The following is a 15,000-nucleotide window of genomic DNA, read 5'->3' on the forward strand; positions in this document are numbered from 1 at the left end:
CTGTAGTGTGTAAGTGTTGAGCTGCAGTGTTGAGCTGCAGTGTTGAGCTGTAGTGTTGAGCTGTTGAGCTGTAGTGTTGAGCTGTAGTGTTGAGCTGTAGTGTTGAGCTGCAGTGTTGAGCTGCAGTGTGTAAGTGTTGAGCTGTAGTGTGTAAGTGTTGAGCTGTAGTGTGTAAGTGTTGAGCTGTAGTGTTGAGCTGCAGTGTTGAGCTGCAGTGTGTAAGTGTTGAGCTGCAGTGTTGAGCTGTAGTGTTGAGCTGCAGTGCTGCAGGATGTGTGAGGGACAGAGTAAGCCTGGACACAGCTGTAAACTGACCTGTCAGCACTGTTATCTCACTCCGGGTTGCCAGATTGGATTAAATAAACACTTCTACATTTCTAATCCACATACTGGGTCAGATCTTCCACAGATCTTTCATTCCTCTCCGTCCTCACGTCATCATAACTGTACTGTGCAAAAGTTTAGGCACCCTATTTATTTTGTACAAACTTTGTTATAGATTATTTTATTGTACGACTTCTACATTACTGAGTCAGTAAAAAACATTTTAGTTTCCTAAACATTAGGTTTCCAGCACAAACTGAAATGTTACAGAAATATGTTTGTATGTCTGTAAAGAAAACAGTGAATTACATAAGAGACACTTTTCATACAAAAATAGTCAGAGTCTCCAGAAGAACCGAGTCTGGTTCTGCAAGGTTCTCAATAAAACCTACAGCTCCTTTCATATAAAACTGTAGAAAGTGTACCTGAGATTGCTATTTTTTAAAAGTAAAGGTATAAATAGTTTGAAGTATTTATTACTGTTTACTGCTCTTTATAGTATTTAAAAAAAATGTAGAAACATTTAATTTTATTATTTTTGAAGGCATCTTTGCTCTACATAATTTATTTGCATGTGCCTAAGACTTTTGCACAGTACTGTATATTTTAGAACCAAAAGGTAAAGTATACGCTTTATGGGAAGGTCTAAAGGGATTGATCTGGCAACCCTGTACTCTGCAGTCTCTCTTGGCTTGGCCATGCAGGGAATCTGCACATGAGGCTCTTTGTGTGAAATCAACACCGAAAAAAGTCAACTCTCTAAATTTAAATCAAATTTAACATTTTAAACAGTTTATTATTATTATTATTATTATTATTATTATTATTATTATTAATCACATTTGTATTAAATCTTACATGATTCTTTTGAATTAGGTTTCATTCATGTGAACACAGCAGATGTTAAGTGTGAATAAGAACGTTAATTAGCTTTACAAGATAAATATATAAATTATTTATTTTACCAACCAGTTAGAAAACGTTCAGTGGTTATATAATTAATTCCCAAAACAAAATTAGTTTCTAACGCTATAAAGATAAAGAGCCTGATCTCTGATCTATTTTTCATATTTTAGTTTCAGTTTGAACAAATGTTTTATAAATCCGTGATGAAAGAGTGAAATCCATCAAAACTCACTCAACATTATTGAAAAAGTCAACAATGTTTTGAGAGAAAGTATAAAATGAGAGAAAGTATGAAATGAGAGAAAGTATAAAATGAGAGAAAGTATGAAATGAGAGAAAGTAATACACAAAGTTGTTGCTAAAACTTGCTGAAGTTTTCTGCCATCACAATACAAGATAAAAACGAAGCGAGCTGCCACTTGCGGTTCCACGGTGAGGATCCGCGGCCCGTGGAACCCGTGCTGTGCTCGTGGCCGTGTTCCACAGTGGGATTTTAAAAGTAATATACTGTGACAGGTTCTCCACCATCGCTGACCCCGGGGGCCGAGTGATTACAACTGCTCTCTCTGATCCAGTGTCACCGATAAATCCTCATCCTCAACCAAACGTCGTAGAACCCATGCTCTGGAGTTAGACTGAGGTTCTTTTATTTAAAGGCTCAAACACATTTAAACAGAAAAAGCATGAAATGACGGAGATCTTCTCTGTCAGGAGACACAAACATTCCTGCAGTTTAAACGAGGAATAAACCGGAATTCTGCTTCTGAACTTCTCACTTAATCCTGTTATAAAGCACCGCATACGGTTCTCTGAATATAGCGAATCTCATATCCGACACTTTCCAGAGGGAAACTCATCCCGACACGGCTTCAGTAGTTTTCTATCATAATAACATGCTGATGTCACCCGAAATCATGTAACCATGGTAACGGTCAGAGAAACTAAACTAAATGGACAAGAACAAACTAGACCTGGGTTCATGTGGCTCTCTTCAAGAGTTCTGTGAGGATCCGTTACATAGTTAAAGGTTCTTATCTTCATGAAAGAATTTGGCATGGAAACCTTTCTGAAACCACTTTATCTCAGAGAACCTCACAGAAGATCCCCACAGAAGATCCCCACAGAAGAACCCCACAGAAGATCCCCACAGAAGAACCCCACAGAAAATCCCCACAGAAGATCCCCACAGAAGAACCCCACAGAAGATCCCCACAGAAGATCCCCACAGAAGAACCCCACAGAAGAACCCCACAGAAGAACCCCACAGAAGATCCCCACAGAAGATCCCCACAGAAGAACCATTATGGGTTCTAGAGTTGACCTTTTCTTGTAGGAGTGTGCACTTCCTTTGTGATTAGTGTTTGGAGGGCTAATGGTTCTATTTCTTCTTGAAGAATCCTCTGAAAGATGAAAATGTTCTTCTGAATCTTCGTAATGGTTCAGGGTTCTTGTTGACCACAATTCATAGAACCCATGACAGCCATCTGCAGATGAGTAAAAAAAATACAACGCTACATAATATATTTACAGATGTTATAATGTGTTATAATGTTATCATTCTGCACGTTTGAGTATGTGTTTGTTTCTCTCTGAAGTGTGTGATGGTGTCCATGCGTTCCTTACATTAGATCAGCTGGGATTATGATTTTAACTCCTGCTTTCTGTGTGAAGAACATATCATATATATCTATATATCTATAACATAGACTACTGTGAGTCTTCATGGAAAGAACACTGAGATTAATTTGAAAAATTTGGGCTTCAAACTGAATTCGTCAGATATTTGTGGACAAGGGTTCCCCTGTAGGGAAGACATGTTTATGTTTATGGTGCTAGATGGAACTTTTTAAGAATGTACATGAGAGAGAAGAAGGTTGGTGAGATTTTTTCTGTAATATTAGGAAAATGATTCTCGCTGGAAGGAACCTTGAAGGTATTGAACCCTGTAACAGTCTGGATTACTGGAAGAAAGCTACAGAAGGCCACCAGAACCATTAACCATTCAAAGAACTATTGAGGAACCCTTTCTTTTTTGTTGTTAAGATAAACAGGAATGAAAAGATCATTCCTCTCTCCTTTTTTACACTGAAAGTGAGCTGATAGTTGAAGGCGAGTCTGATGCGGTATTTGGATCTGCCCCTGTGTCTCCACTACAGCTGAAGCAGCAGAAATATCCAGACACTCAGCAAATGTTTTATGGTGTATTGATCCCGAGAGCCTGAGAGATGATAAGGAAAAGTTCAGATATACTCGGGGATTCAGCACAAGTTCAGACATGAAGTGTCCTGTAACTGTAGCTGGGGTTTGGTCACACATCATTTTACTAAACAGTTGTTGAAACGGTGCTCTGTTTAACAATGATTGATTTTCTTCTCCTTTATCCCTCTGTCTCTCTGTCATTCACAGCAGGTAGCTCATCCTTTGTTGGATGATGTTCTGGCCCACTGCTTTGAGACCTTTCTGTTATGGATGGGGAATTATGGAGAATAACTGATATTGGTTCATTGTCTGTATTTTCCTTTTGCATGCCAGTGCCATGGTTCTTTCAAAAAAAGATCTTTCTGAGAACATCCATCGTCCGAGCTGCAGGATTTGCGAACACAACCTGTGGCTAGGCGAGATGTTTTTCCTCGCTTCTGCATGGGGCTAGAAGGTCTATAAACTGTGACGCTTTCCCCATCCCGATGGTTTCCTCTCAGATTCTGGACCTCCACAAAAACTAGCTACCGATTCAGACCACCTCCAGAGCCGAGTGTGATTGCCTCATCCACCAGGCAGCGTTAGCTACACGTGGTGCCTGAGATGGACACGGCGCCCTTGTCGTTTCTTAAATAAGTGGCTCGTTCTGAGTTCTGGAGCGAGGAGGACTCGTGCCCCATGGCATGGGTCAAGCTGTTCAGGAAGCCGGGGAGCGGAGGCTTTGGCGCTGGTACAGGAGGCGTGGCAGGTCCAGGCTTGGGGAAATCATATCAACCAGGAAGCATGCTCTCACTGGCTCTCACCAAGGGTCTGCTCAATGAACCCGGCCAGAACAGCTGCTTCCTCAACAGCGCTGTGCAGGTGAGTGCTGGGAGAACGCTAAGCATCATGGTTTACTGTACACTCTCAGTCACTCTGGCTAACACTGAACACTGCATGGTGATGTTCGTGTAGAAGGCTAGTTCTCCAGCTGAGTCCGATTGTTCCTGTAGGTTCTCTGGCAGCTGGACATCTTCAGGAGGAGTCTGAGGCAACTCTCGGCTCATTTCTGCCTGGGTGACGCCTGCATCTTCTGCGCTTTAAAGGTCCGTGTATAAACACAGATCTGACCCGACACTGCTGTTTGACTCTGTACACACAAGTTATATTTTAGTTTATTTTAATTCGTCTATGAAAATACCTGCTTGGTTATTTAAAATGAATAGAATGTTTACTTGTTCTCGGTTTTCTTCTCGTCCCTGCAGAGCATCTTCAGTCAGTTCCAGCAGAGTCGGGAGCGAGTGTTGCCCTCAGACTCGCTGCGTCACGCTCTGGCCGAGACCTTTAAGGACGAGCAGCGTTTCCAGCTCGGACTCATGGACGACGCTGCCGAATGTTTTGTACGTAACTTTTAACCCATCATAAATCCACTCCTTCCACGTGACGAATCATGTATCTCTCCAGATTCCAGATCTGCTGAACTAAAATTCCACCACAGTTACATACTAGTCCGAATAATCAACAATAACTCTCAGTGTAAAGTTTATCCTAAAAATATTTCCTCATTCCCAAGTGTAATGGTGTATTTATTTATATTTATAAGCCAATATATATACAGTATGTTAACGCTCAGGCAGTGTAGTTTCTTCACACACACGTTTTCCTTTTCTTCCTTTTATTTTCATACATTTTTAAAGTTCATCATTTAAAATAAATGTAACTCTTCTAATTATATATCTGTAAATGTTATATATATATATATATACACTTTGGAAATGTAGAACCGTTTACAGTTCTCTGGTTGTCCCTCTGAGTGTTTCTTTAGCAGAAAGTGTTCCAAGTACAATCATTTTTGGAAGCTAAGAACCCGTAATTATCCAAAATATAAAATAAATAATCGGATTATTGATGCGAGCGCTCAGATTTGATCATGAACTCTTTCCACTCTGTGATTTTGCTGTAAGTGGAACATGGTTTCTCCTTCTCACCCACTTATATAACAACGCTGTCTTTCCTTTTTTTCCTCTCCATGCTGTGTGAGACAGGAAAACATTCTGGAGAGGATTCATCTGCACTTGGTGTGTGATTCAGGTGAAATTTGTACCTCCAGGTCCTGCATCACGCACCAGAAGTTCGCCATGACTCTGTACGAACAGGTATAACATCACGCCTATGGTGCAGAAGTCTAGCTACAAAAGTTGTGTTTCCACAGGAACCATTCCAGGAACGCTTTCAGGAACATTCTTGAACCTTTTAGCTCCTGCTATTGGAGTATCTGTTCTGCAGACCCGGGGGTGGAGCTTTGTGTACTGGACAAACCTGAAGACAGAATGAGAAGAGTTCCACTTTTGTTTTTATTAAAGTGGTACAGTGTAAATAAACCCAGCATTATGGCTGTTAAGTATAAGAATGTATTAAATAAAGTGTTTAGCGAGAGCCGCAGGGACGTGTCGTTGCACGTTCAGGTCATTGGAGGAGGTGTTTCTAGCTGAATGCTGACTGTAGTGTTCTCACTCTGCAGTTTGTGTGTCGGAGTTGTGGAGCGTCGCTGGATCCTCTTCCCTTCACCGAGTTAGTGCACTACGTGTCCACTACGGCCCTCTGGTGAGCTTTTTATCCACCGCAGCATCCTCTCTGATCTCCTGTACACTTTATTTACAGCACAGAGACCGAAGCCATGCTCACTGTAGTGTAACGTACTCCTGCACTGTGAGTCATATACATCATCCCGTTTTAAACCAGGTTCCCCTTAGGACCATTAAAGGTTCTTCAGTTTGTCCACAGAGGGTTTCCTTTTTAACAGGAAGCTAAGAACCCTTAACCCTGATCTCATGAACCTTTAAAGAACCGTTGTCCTAATATTGTAGTTTGGTTCCTAATATTATAAGAAGTTAGTTGATGAAACAATTCATTTAAGTAACGTAAAAAACACGTTACTGTAAACAGCTCTCAGTTTTACACGTACATGGCTTGTTTGTGTGTGTGTGTGTGTGTGTGCGTGTGCGTGCGTGTGCGTGTGTGCGTGTGTGTGTGTGTGTGTGTGTGTGTGCGTGTGTGCGTGTGTGTGCGTGTGTGTGTGTGTGTGTGTATGTATGCATGTGTGTGTATGCATGTGTGCGTGTGTGTGTGTGTGTGCGTGCGCGTGTGCGTGTGTGTGTGTGTGTGTGCGTGCGCGTGTGCATGCGTGCGTGTGTGCGTGTGTGTGTGTGTGTGTGTGTGTGTGTGTTAGTCAGCAGGTGGAGCGTGCGTTGGAGAGGACGGACAGGTTGCGCTCTGATATGTTCAGTGAACTGCTGCAGGCAGCAAACACCATGGGAGATCTGCGCAACTGCCCTGTACGTCTCAGATTTCTTTATCTGAAATTATGGAAGAGTTTAAAGACGTGTTTATTCCCCCAGACATTTGAGACTTTTCTGGTTTTATTATTTCATGAATAAAATGTTTTGGTTTTATTGAATTACTGATTTATTTAATTGTTGTTTAGAATGACTTGATTTTATTGTACAGCAATTTGCTGAAAACATGATGTCTTTAAATGTGCCGTATAAACAAAAGGAGACAGAGATGTAAAAGTTTAAAGCAGAAAGACAGTTCATGCAGTACAGTTTTATATTTTTAATACTTAATCTCTACCCTGAAAACTAAAAATACATTAAGTACTGAAGTGCTGACTGCATGTGTCTCTTCCTGAGCACTAATCCTGCAGTGTAATCTTAAGAATAGAAGGTAAACTAACACTGTCATGTTCTTTAAGACTCAAACACACACACACACACACACACACACACACACACACACACACACAGAGTGTGTATCTGCTGATTCAGGCCTGAGCCTCGACTCTGCGCCAGCGATGACATAACAGCGGGTCATGTGACAGTCTATATTTACTGTAGCTCTCTGGGGGGCGACACGTGTTTTTGAGGACGTTTAAGCATGTGTCTGTGTATTTCACTGCAGCCTCACTTCATACTGCATATACATATACTGTACTTATACATATATATATATATACTGTACTTATACATATACATATACATATATATATATACTGTACTTATACATATACATATACATATATATACTGTACTTATACATATACATACACACACACACTGAAGTACAGATATGACTTCTCAGAAGAGAATAATGAATTCTGTGAGATTTAGCAGGTCACGTTTCTGTAAGTCCCACTTTCATGTCTAATTTCTGTACGAGATGTGGAACAAACTGTAGACAATAAAAGTGTAAAACTTATCATCAGAGACTTTCTCTAGAATTTATCATTAGTAGATAATTTTATGGAGAAAAAAGGTATAATAATGAAAAATGAGGTCTCCACAGCTCGAGCCGTGGTTCCTGCCGGGTGTGATCTCACCTTCTCTTCTGCTCCACAGAGTAACTGCGGGCAGAGCATCAAGATCCGCCGCGTGCTAATGAACTGTCCCGAGATCGTCACCATCGGCTTCGTGTGGGACGCGGAACAGTCGGATCTGACCGAGGACGTGATCCGCTCTCTCGGGCCTCACCTCAACCTGTCAGGGGTCAGGACACACACACGCACACACGCACACACACACACACACACACACACACACCACCCCGTCCACCAATCAGAATTCAGATTCATTCAGCCTGTATCACAGCTCCAGGGTTCTGGTTCAATCCTGAACTCTCTGTGTCCATGGGGGTTTCCTCCGGGTTCTCCGGTTTCCTCCCATGTCCCAGAAACATGCCAGTAGATGGATCGGCTATTCTAAACTAACTATTGTCTCTGAAGTTTAAAACTCATCTCAGACTACTTATCCGTTATCCCGATAGTAAACTCTACTCACACACACCTGCACGTTTCTGCTCTGATAAAAGCTACGGCTTGCTTTAGAGACAGTATAATGTCGTGATGCGTCACGTGTTCAGTTTAATTTCACGTTTCTGCAGTGTTTCTGTACACAATGAGGATATTATCAGGACATGATGAAGAAGTGTGTGAAACTCATCACTCTGTTGATCATCTTCCCCTCGCTCGTTTCAGCTCTTCTACAGAGTTACCGATGAAAATGCTAAGAAGCGAGAGCTTCACCTGGTGGGAATGATCTGCTACTCCAGCCGCCATTACCTCGCCTTCGCCTACCACAGCAAGTCTTCCAAATGGGTGTTCTTCGATGACGCCACGGTGAAAGAGGTCTTCTCCTTTATTTATTCATGCTTCACTTTAGCAGCTCCACTGCTGAGGGCTGCGTTTATTTACCAACACAGCGTACTTATTAACCTCAGATACTGTTTATTTGCTGTTTGAAGAATTCTCATATAAAAATCTGAATTTTCTCTTTACATCATATTTGATAATTTAGTTCTGTTCCTAGCTGTAAAGTGGAAACATGTTCAGCAGTCCAGGTGTGTGGAATGAGTCCACTGTTCAGTGTTGGTTTACTCAGGGTTTTGAGAACGTTGTGTCCAGATTGGCTCTAAATGGAAGGACGTTGCGTCAAAGTGTATCCGAGGACATTTCCAGCCGCTGCTTCTGTTCTACGCTAACCCGGATGGCAGTGCCGTGTCCAATGAAGACGCCCCCCGACAGACCACCATGTGGTCCCAGTACAAATCTGCCCTCAATGGGGAGGGGCCAGGTAATCAGCCAATCAGCCTTTAACCCACACTTACATCTTTATGATGGTTTCTCATCACTCTGGGTTTTATCTCGTGAGCTTTGAGAGCTTTGAGCAGCGTTCCCAGCCTTACTCCATCTCAAAACCGCACAAAAGACCTGAAACTAACACATTTGTCTTCTTTTTCTCAGCCATTGTGTGAAACAAGGTCACTGTGGTCCACACACACATCAATTCAGTTTAATTTTATTTGTATAGTACTTGTAACACACACACACACACACGCAGATGAATACTTGCTGAGTTTATTGATTCAGCTGGATTTAGTATTGATTCCTGGTGTCTGTGCTTCATGAGGACGAGTGTGTACACTGCTGTCCTTCGGTTCTACACTACAGCGGTTCTGCGCTAGAACTCTTCTCCAGCTCGCTGTAATAACCGCGTTCAAGCCCTAACGTTTCACTTTAGTGTTAAAGCTGTGTGCAGGTGGAGATGTTTTAAAACAATAGCATTATGGTTAATTCTTCCTCTCTGTGTTTTACTTCATGATGAAATCTCGTCCTTCGTCCTGTCCTTCTCCACAGACGTGTCTGTAACGTGACGTGATGACGTGCAGAATCCTGCTCTAGGGTCGTGTTCTGATCGGATTTTCCACACTGGAGTTTTATCTTCAGAAATATTCCATACTGGTTTGTTTTATTCTGGATATATCACGGTCCTGTTCTACTCCAGAGCTTTAGTAATATTTAAAGCTTGAGAGCTTTTTGTAGAAAGATTTTCAGATCCTTTGTGACGAGCCTCGAGGTTTTCAGGTGGATGTTTAATGGTGGCTCGTTACTGGACGTTTTGCTAAGCTCGCCGCTCCACTTGCTGAGCTCGCTGCAGTTTTTCTGCTGATCCGAAAGCTGGCAGCCGGTTCTGATCCGACTTCCTGTGCCAGTGCTTTGATCAACGTTTTTATTTTTTTCTGCTTGTCCTTGGACGCCCTCGGAGTGTTTAACAGTTTAACCCTCTTCTGGCTCTTTCTCATTAATATCAATACAACAACATTATATATTACACTACATACCCAATCACTAATTATTAACAAAATATACAATATTTATAAAACACACAACTTTTCACATATCTGACATCATTCACCTGTCAGCTTTAACACATAAAAAATCAACCAAACGTAAAATAAAATAAAATAAAATAAAAGCTATGAAATGAAGTAGTTTCGACTAGTTAAGATTAAGAGCATTTAGATTTGTGGAGCGTCTACTTAAACACCTGTAGTAATCAGACTATAAGGTGATTCAGGTGCTCATGGTCATGTGACATGGTGTGTGTCGTGAACATGTGATGTGCAATGGCTGATGGGTAATGTAGTCCACCATGACGCCCCATGGTTCACTCATTTACATTGTTTGGCCAGAATATAAAAACTCAACGGAAGTGTGTGTGTGTATATACAGTATATTGTGTGTGTGTGTGTGTGTGTATATACAGTATATTTTGTGTGTGTGTGTGTGTGTGTATGTGTGTATATACAGTATATTTTTTGTGTGTGTGTATACAGTATATTTTGTGTGTGTGTGTGTGTATACAGTATATTTTGTGTGTGTGTGTATGTGTGTATATACAGTATATTTTGTGTGTGTGTATGTGTGTATATACAGTATATTTTTTTTGTGTGTGTATATACAGTATATTGTGTGTGTGTGTATGTGTGTATATACAGTATATTTTGTGTGTGTGTGTATGTGTGTATATACAGTATATTTTTGTGTGTGTGTATATACAGTATATTTTGTGTGTGTGTATATACAGTATATTTTGTGTGTGTATGTGTGTGTATATACAGTATTTTTTTGTGTGTGTATATACAGTATATTTTGTGTGTGTGTATGTGTGTATATACAGTATATTTTTGTGTGTGTATATACAGTATATTTTGTGTGTGTGTGTATATACAGTATATTTTGTGTGTGTATGTGTGTGTATATACAGTATTTTTTTTTGTGTGTGTATATACAGTATATTTTGTGTGTGTCTGTATGTGTGTGTATATACAGTATATTTTTTTTGTGTGTGTATATACAGTATATTTTTTTGTGTGTGTATATACAGTATATTTTGTGTGTGTGTGTATATACAGTATATTTTGTGTGTGTGTGTATATACAATATATTTTGTATGTGTGTATATACAGTATTTTTTTTTGTGTGTGTATATACAGTATATTTTGTGTGTGTGTCTGTATGTGTGTATATACAGTATATTTTTGTGTGTATATACAGTATATTTTTTGTGTGTGTGTGTGTATGTGTGTATATACAGTATATTTTTTGTGTGTGTATATACAGTATATTTTGTGTGTATGTGTGTGTATATACAGTATATTTTGTGTGTGTATATGTGTATATACAGTATATTTTGTGTGTATGTATATACAGTATATTTTGTGTGTGTGTATATACAGTATATTTTGTGTGTGTGTCTGTATGTGTGTATATACAGTATATTTGTGTGTGTATATACAGTATATTTTTTGTGTATGTGTGTATATACAGTATATTTTGTGTGTGTATATGTGTATATACAGTATATTTTGTGTGTGTGTATATACAGTATATTTTGTGTGTGTGTGTGTGTGTGTATACAGTATATTTTGTGTGTATGTATATACAGTATATTTTGTGTGTGTGTGTATATACAGTATATTTTGTGTGTGTGTGTGTGTATACAGTATATTTTGTGTGTATGTATATACAGTATATTTTGTGTGTGTGTGTGTGTATACAGTATATTTTGTGTGTATGTATATACAGTATATTTTGTGTGTGTATGTGTGTGTATATACAGTATATTTTGTGTGTATGTGTGTATATACAGTATAGTTTGTGTGTGTATGTGTGTGTATACGGTATATTTTGTGTGTATGTGTGTGTATATACAGTATATTTTGTGTGTATGTGTGAATATACAGTATATTTTGTGTGTGTGTGTATATACAGTATATTTTGTGTGTGTATGTGTGTGTATATACATTATATTTTGTGTGTGTATGTGTGTGTATATACAGTATATTTTGTGTGTGTGTGTATATACAGTATATTTTGTGTGTGTGTATATACAGTATATTTTGTGTGTGTGTGTGTGTGTATATACAGTATATTTTGTGTATGTATATACAGTATTTTTTTTGTGTGTATATACAGTATATTTTGTGTGTGTGTATATATACAGTATATTTTGTGTGTATATATATATATACAGTATATTTTGTGTATGTATATACAGTATATTTTGTGTGTGTGTGTATATACAGTATATTTTGTGTGTATATATATACAGTATATTTTGTGTGTATGTATATACAGTATATTTTGTGTGTGTGTGTATATACAGTATATTTTGTGTGTGTGTGTATACAGTATATTTTGTGTGTGTGTGTATATACAGTATATTTTGTGTGTATGTGGTTGTATATACAGTATATTTTGTGTGTGTGTGTGTATACAGTATATTTTGTGTGTGTGTGTATATACAGTATATTTTGTGTGTATGTGGTTGTATATACAGTATATTTTGTGTGTGTGTATATACAGTATATTTTGTGTGTGTGTCTGTGTGTATATACAGTATATTTGTGTGTGTATATACAGTATATTTTTTGTGTATGTGTGTATATACAGTATATTTTGTGTGTGTATATGTGTATATACAGTATATTTTGTGTGTGTGTGTATATACAGTATATTTTGTGTGTGTGTGTGTATACAGTATATTTTGTGTGTATGTATATACAGTATATTTTGTGTGTGTGTGTATATACAGTATATTTTGTGTGTGTGTGTGTGTGTATACAGTATATTTTGTGTGTATGTATATACAGTATATTTTGTGTGTGTATGTGTGTGTATATACAGTATATTTTGTGTGTATGTGTGTATATACAGTATAGTTTGTGTGTGTATGTGTGTGTATACGGTATATTTTGTGTGTATGTGTGAATATACAGTATATTTTGTGTGTGTGTGTATATACAGTATATTTTGTGTGTGTATGTGTGTGTATATACATTATATTTTGTGTGTGTATGTGTGTGTATATACAGTATATTTTGTGTGTGTGTGTATATATACAGTATATTTTGTGTGTGTGTATATACAGTATATTTTGTGTGTGTGTGTGTGTGTGTGTATATACAGTATATTTTGTGTATGTATATACAGTATTTTTTTTGTGTGTATATACAGTATATTTTGTGTGTGTGTATATATACAGTATATTTTGTGTGTATATATATATACAGTATATTTTGTGTATGTATATACAGTATATTTTGTGTGTGTGTGTATATACAGTATATTTTGTGTGTATATATATACAGTATATTTTGTGTGTATGTATATACAGTATATTTTGTGTGTGTGTGTATATACAGTATATTTTGTGTGTGTGTGTGTATACAGTATATTTTGTGTGTATGTATATACAGTATATTTTGTGTGTGTATGTGTGTGTATATACAGTATATTTTGTGTGTGTGTATATACAGTATATTTTGTGTGTGTGTGTATACAGTATATTTTGTGTGTATGTGGTTGTATATACAGTATATTTTGTGTGTGTGTGTGTATACAGTATATTTTGTGTGTGTGTGTATATACAGTATATTTTGTGTGTATGTGGTTGTATATACAGTATATTTTGTGTGTGTGTGTATACAGTATATTTTGTGTGTGTGTATATACAGTATATTTTGTGTGTGTGTGTATATACAGTATATTGTGTGTGTGTGTGTGTGTATACAGTATATTTTGTGTGTGTGTGTGTATATACAGTATATTGTGTGTGTGTGTGTGTGTATACAGTATATTGTGTGTGTGTGTTTTTTTGCTCAGTTAATGATCCTCTCATAGATGAAATAGACGCATGTATATCTTCACTGTCAGTTTTTGACGTTATAGTTATTGTTATATTTATATTTTAATAATTATTCTTTAGTTTTATGATGGGATGTCTTTTATGGTAATTGTAGGGATTTTATAGTCTGTCTCCTTTTCTTTCTTCTTTTCCATTTATTCCTTCTTCTCTCTCGCTCGCTCTGTCTCATCTCTCCCTCCCTCTTTTTTTCCTCACGTCCCGTTCATTCACATCAGACTGTCAGCACTTACACACACAAACACACACACACTTACACACACAAACACACACACACATATACACACAAACACACACACACTTACACAAACACACACACACTTACACACAAACACACACACACATATACACACAAACACACACACACTTACACAAACACACACACACTTACACACACAAGCACACACACACATATACACACAAACACACACAGACTTACACAAACACACACACACACATATACACACAAACACACACACACTTACACAAACACACACACACTTACACACACAAACACACACACACTTACGCACACAAGCACACACACATATACACACAAACACACACACACTTACACAAACACACACACATATACACACAAACACAAACACACACACACTTACACACACAAATGCACACACACACACACAAGCACACACACACATATACACACAAACACACACACACTTACACACACAAGCACACACACACATATACACACAAACACACACATACACACACAAGCACACACACACATATACACACAAACACACACACACTTACACACACAAGCACACACACATATACACACAAACACACACACACACATACACACATATACACACAAACACACACACACTTACACACACAAGCACACACACATATACACACAAACACACACACACTTACACACACAAGCACACACACACATATACACACAAACACACACACACATACACACATATACACACAAACACACACACACTTACACACACAAGCACACACACACACATATACACACAAACACACAAACACAAGCACACACACACAT

At 38.3% G+C, this 15,000-nt stretch overlaps 1 protein-coding gene across 6 annotated transcripts in view; it reads left to right on the plus strand.

Annotated features, from left to right (window-relative positions):
• The window catches only part of usp53b (ubiquitin specific peptidase 53b), a 27,804-nt gene that overhangs the window by 2,896 nt on the left and 9,908 nt on the right, over window positions 1-15,000 (plus strand). For 2 of the 6 annotated variants that reach the window (XR_008385162.1, XM_053619305.1), the window contains exons 1-9: window positions 2,771-4,290; window positions 4,422-4,514; window positions 4,674-4,808; window positions 5,454-5,564; window positions 5,930-6,012; window positions 6,638-6,743; window positions 7,806-7,952; window positions 8,441-8,590; window positions 8,867-9,035. Coding sequence is in view for 5 of the 6 variants with exons in the window: in XM_053619305.1 (XP_053475280.1) it covers window positions 4,108-4,290; window positions 4,422-4,514; window positions 4,674-4,808; window positions 5,454-5,564; window positions 5,930-6,012; window positions 6,638-6,743; window positions 7,806-7,952; window positions 8,441-8,590; window positions 8,867-9,035 (1,177 nt within the window). In the remaining variant the exon portion in view is untranslated. Of the gene's footprint in view, window positions 1-2,770; window positions 4,291-4,421; window positions 4,515-4,673; window positions 4,809-5,453; window positions 5,565-5,929; window positions 6,013-6,637; window positions 6,744-7,805; window positions 7,953-8,440; window positions 8,591-8,866; window positions 9,036-15,000 lie in introns of those variants that run through there. The other 4 variants (XM_053619302.1, XM_053619301.1, XM_053619300.1 and 1 more) reach the window with 4 other exon arrangements.

Source organism: Ictalurus furcatus, chromosome 29 (assembly GCF_023375685.1).
Source record: "Ictalurus furcatus strain D&B chromosome 29, Billie_1.0, whole genome shotgun sequence".
NCBI classification, from domain to species: domain Eukaryota; kingdom Metazoa; phylum Chordata; class Actinopteri; order Siluriformes; family Ictaluridae; genus Ictalurus; species Ictalurus furcatus.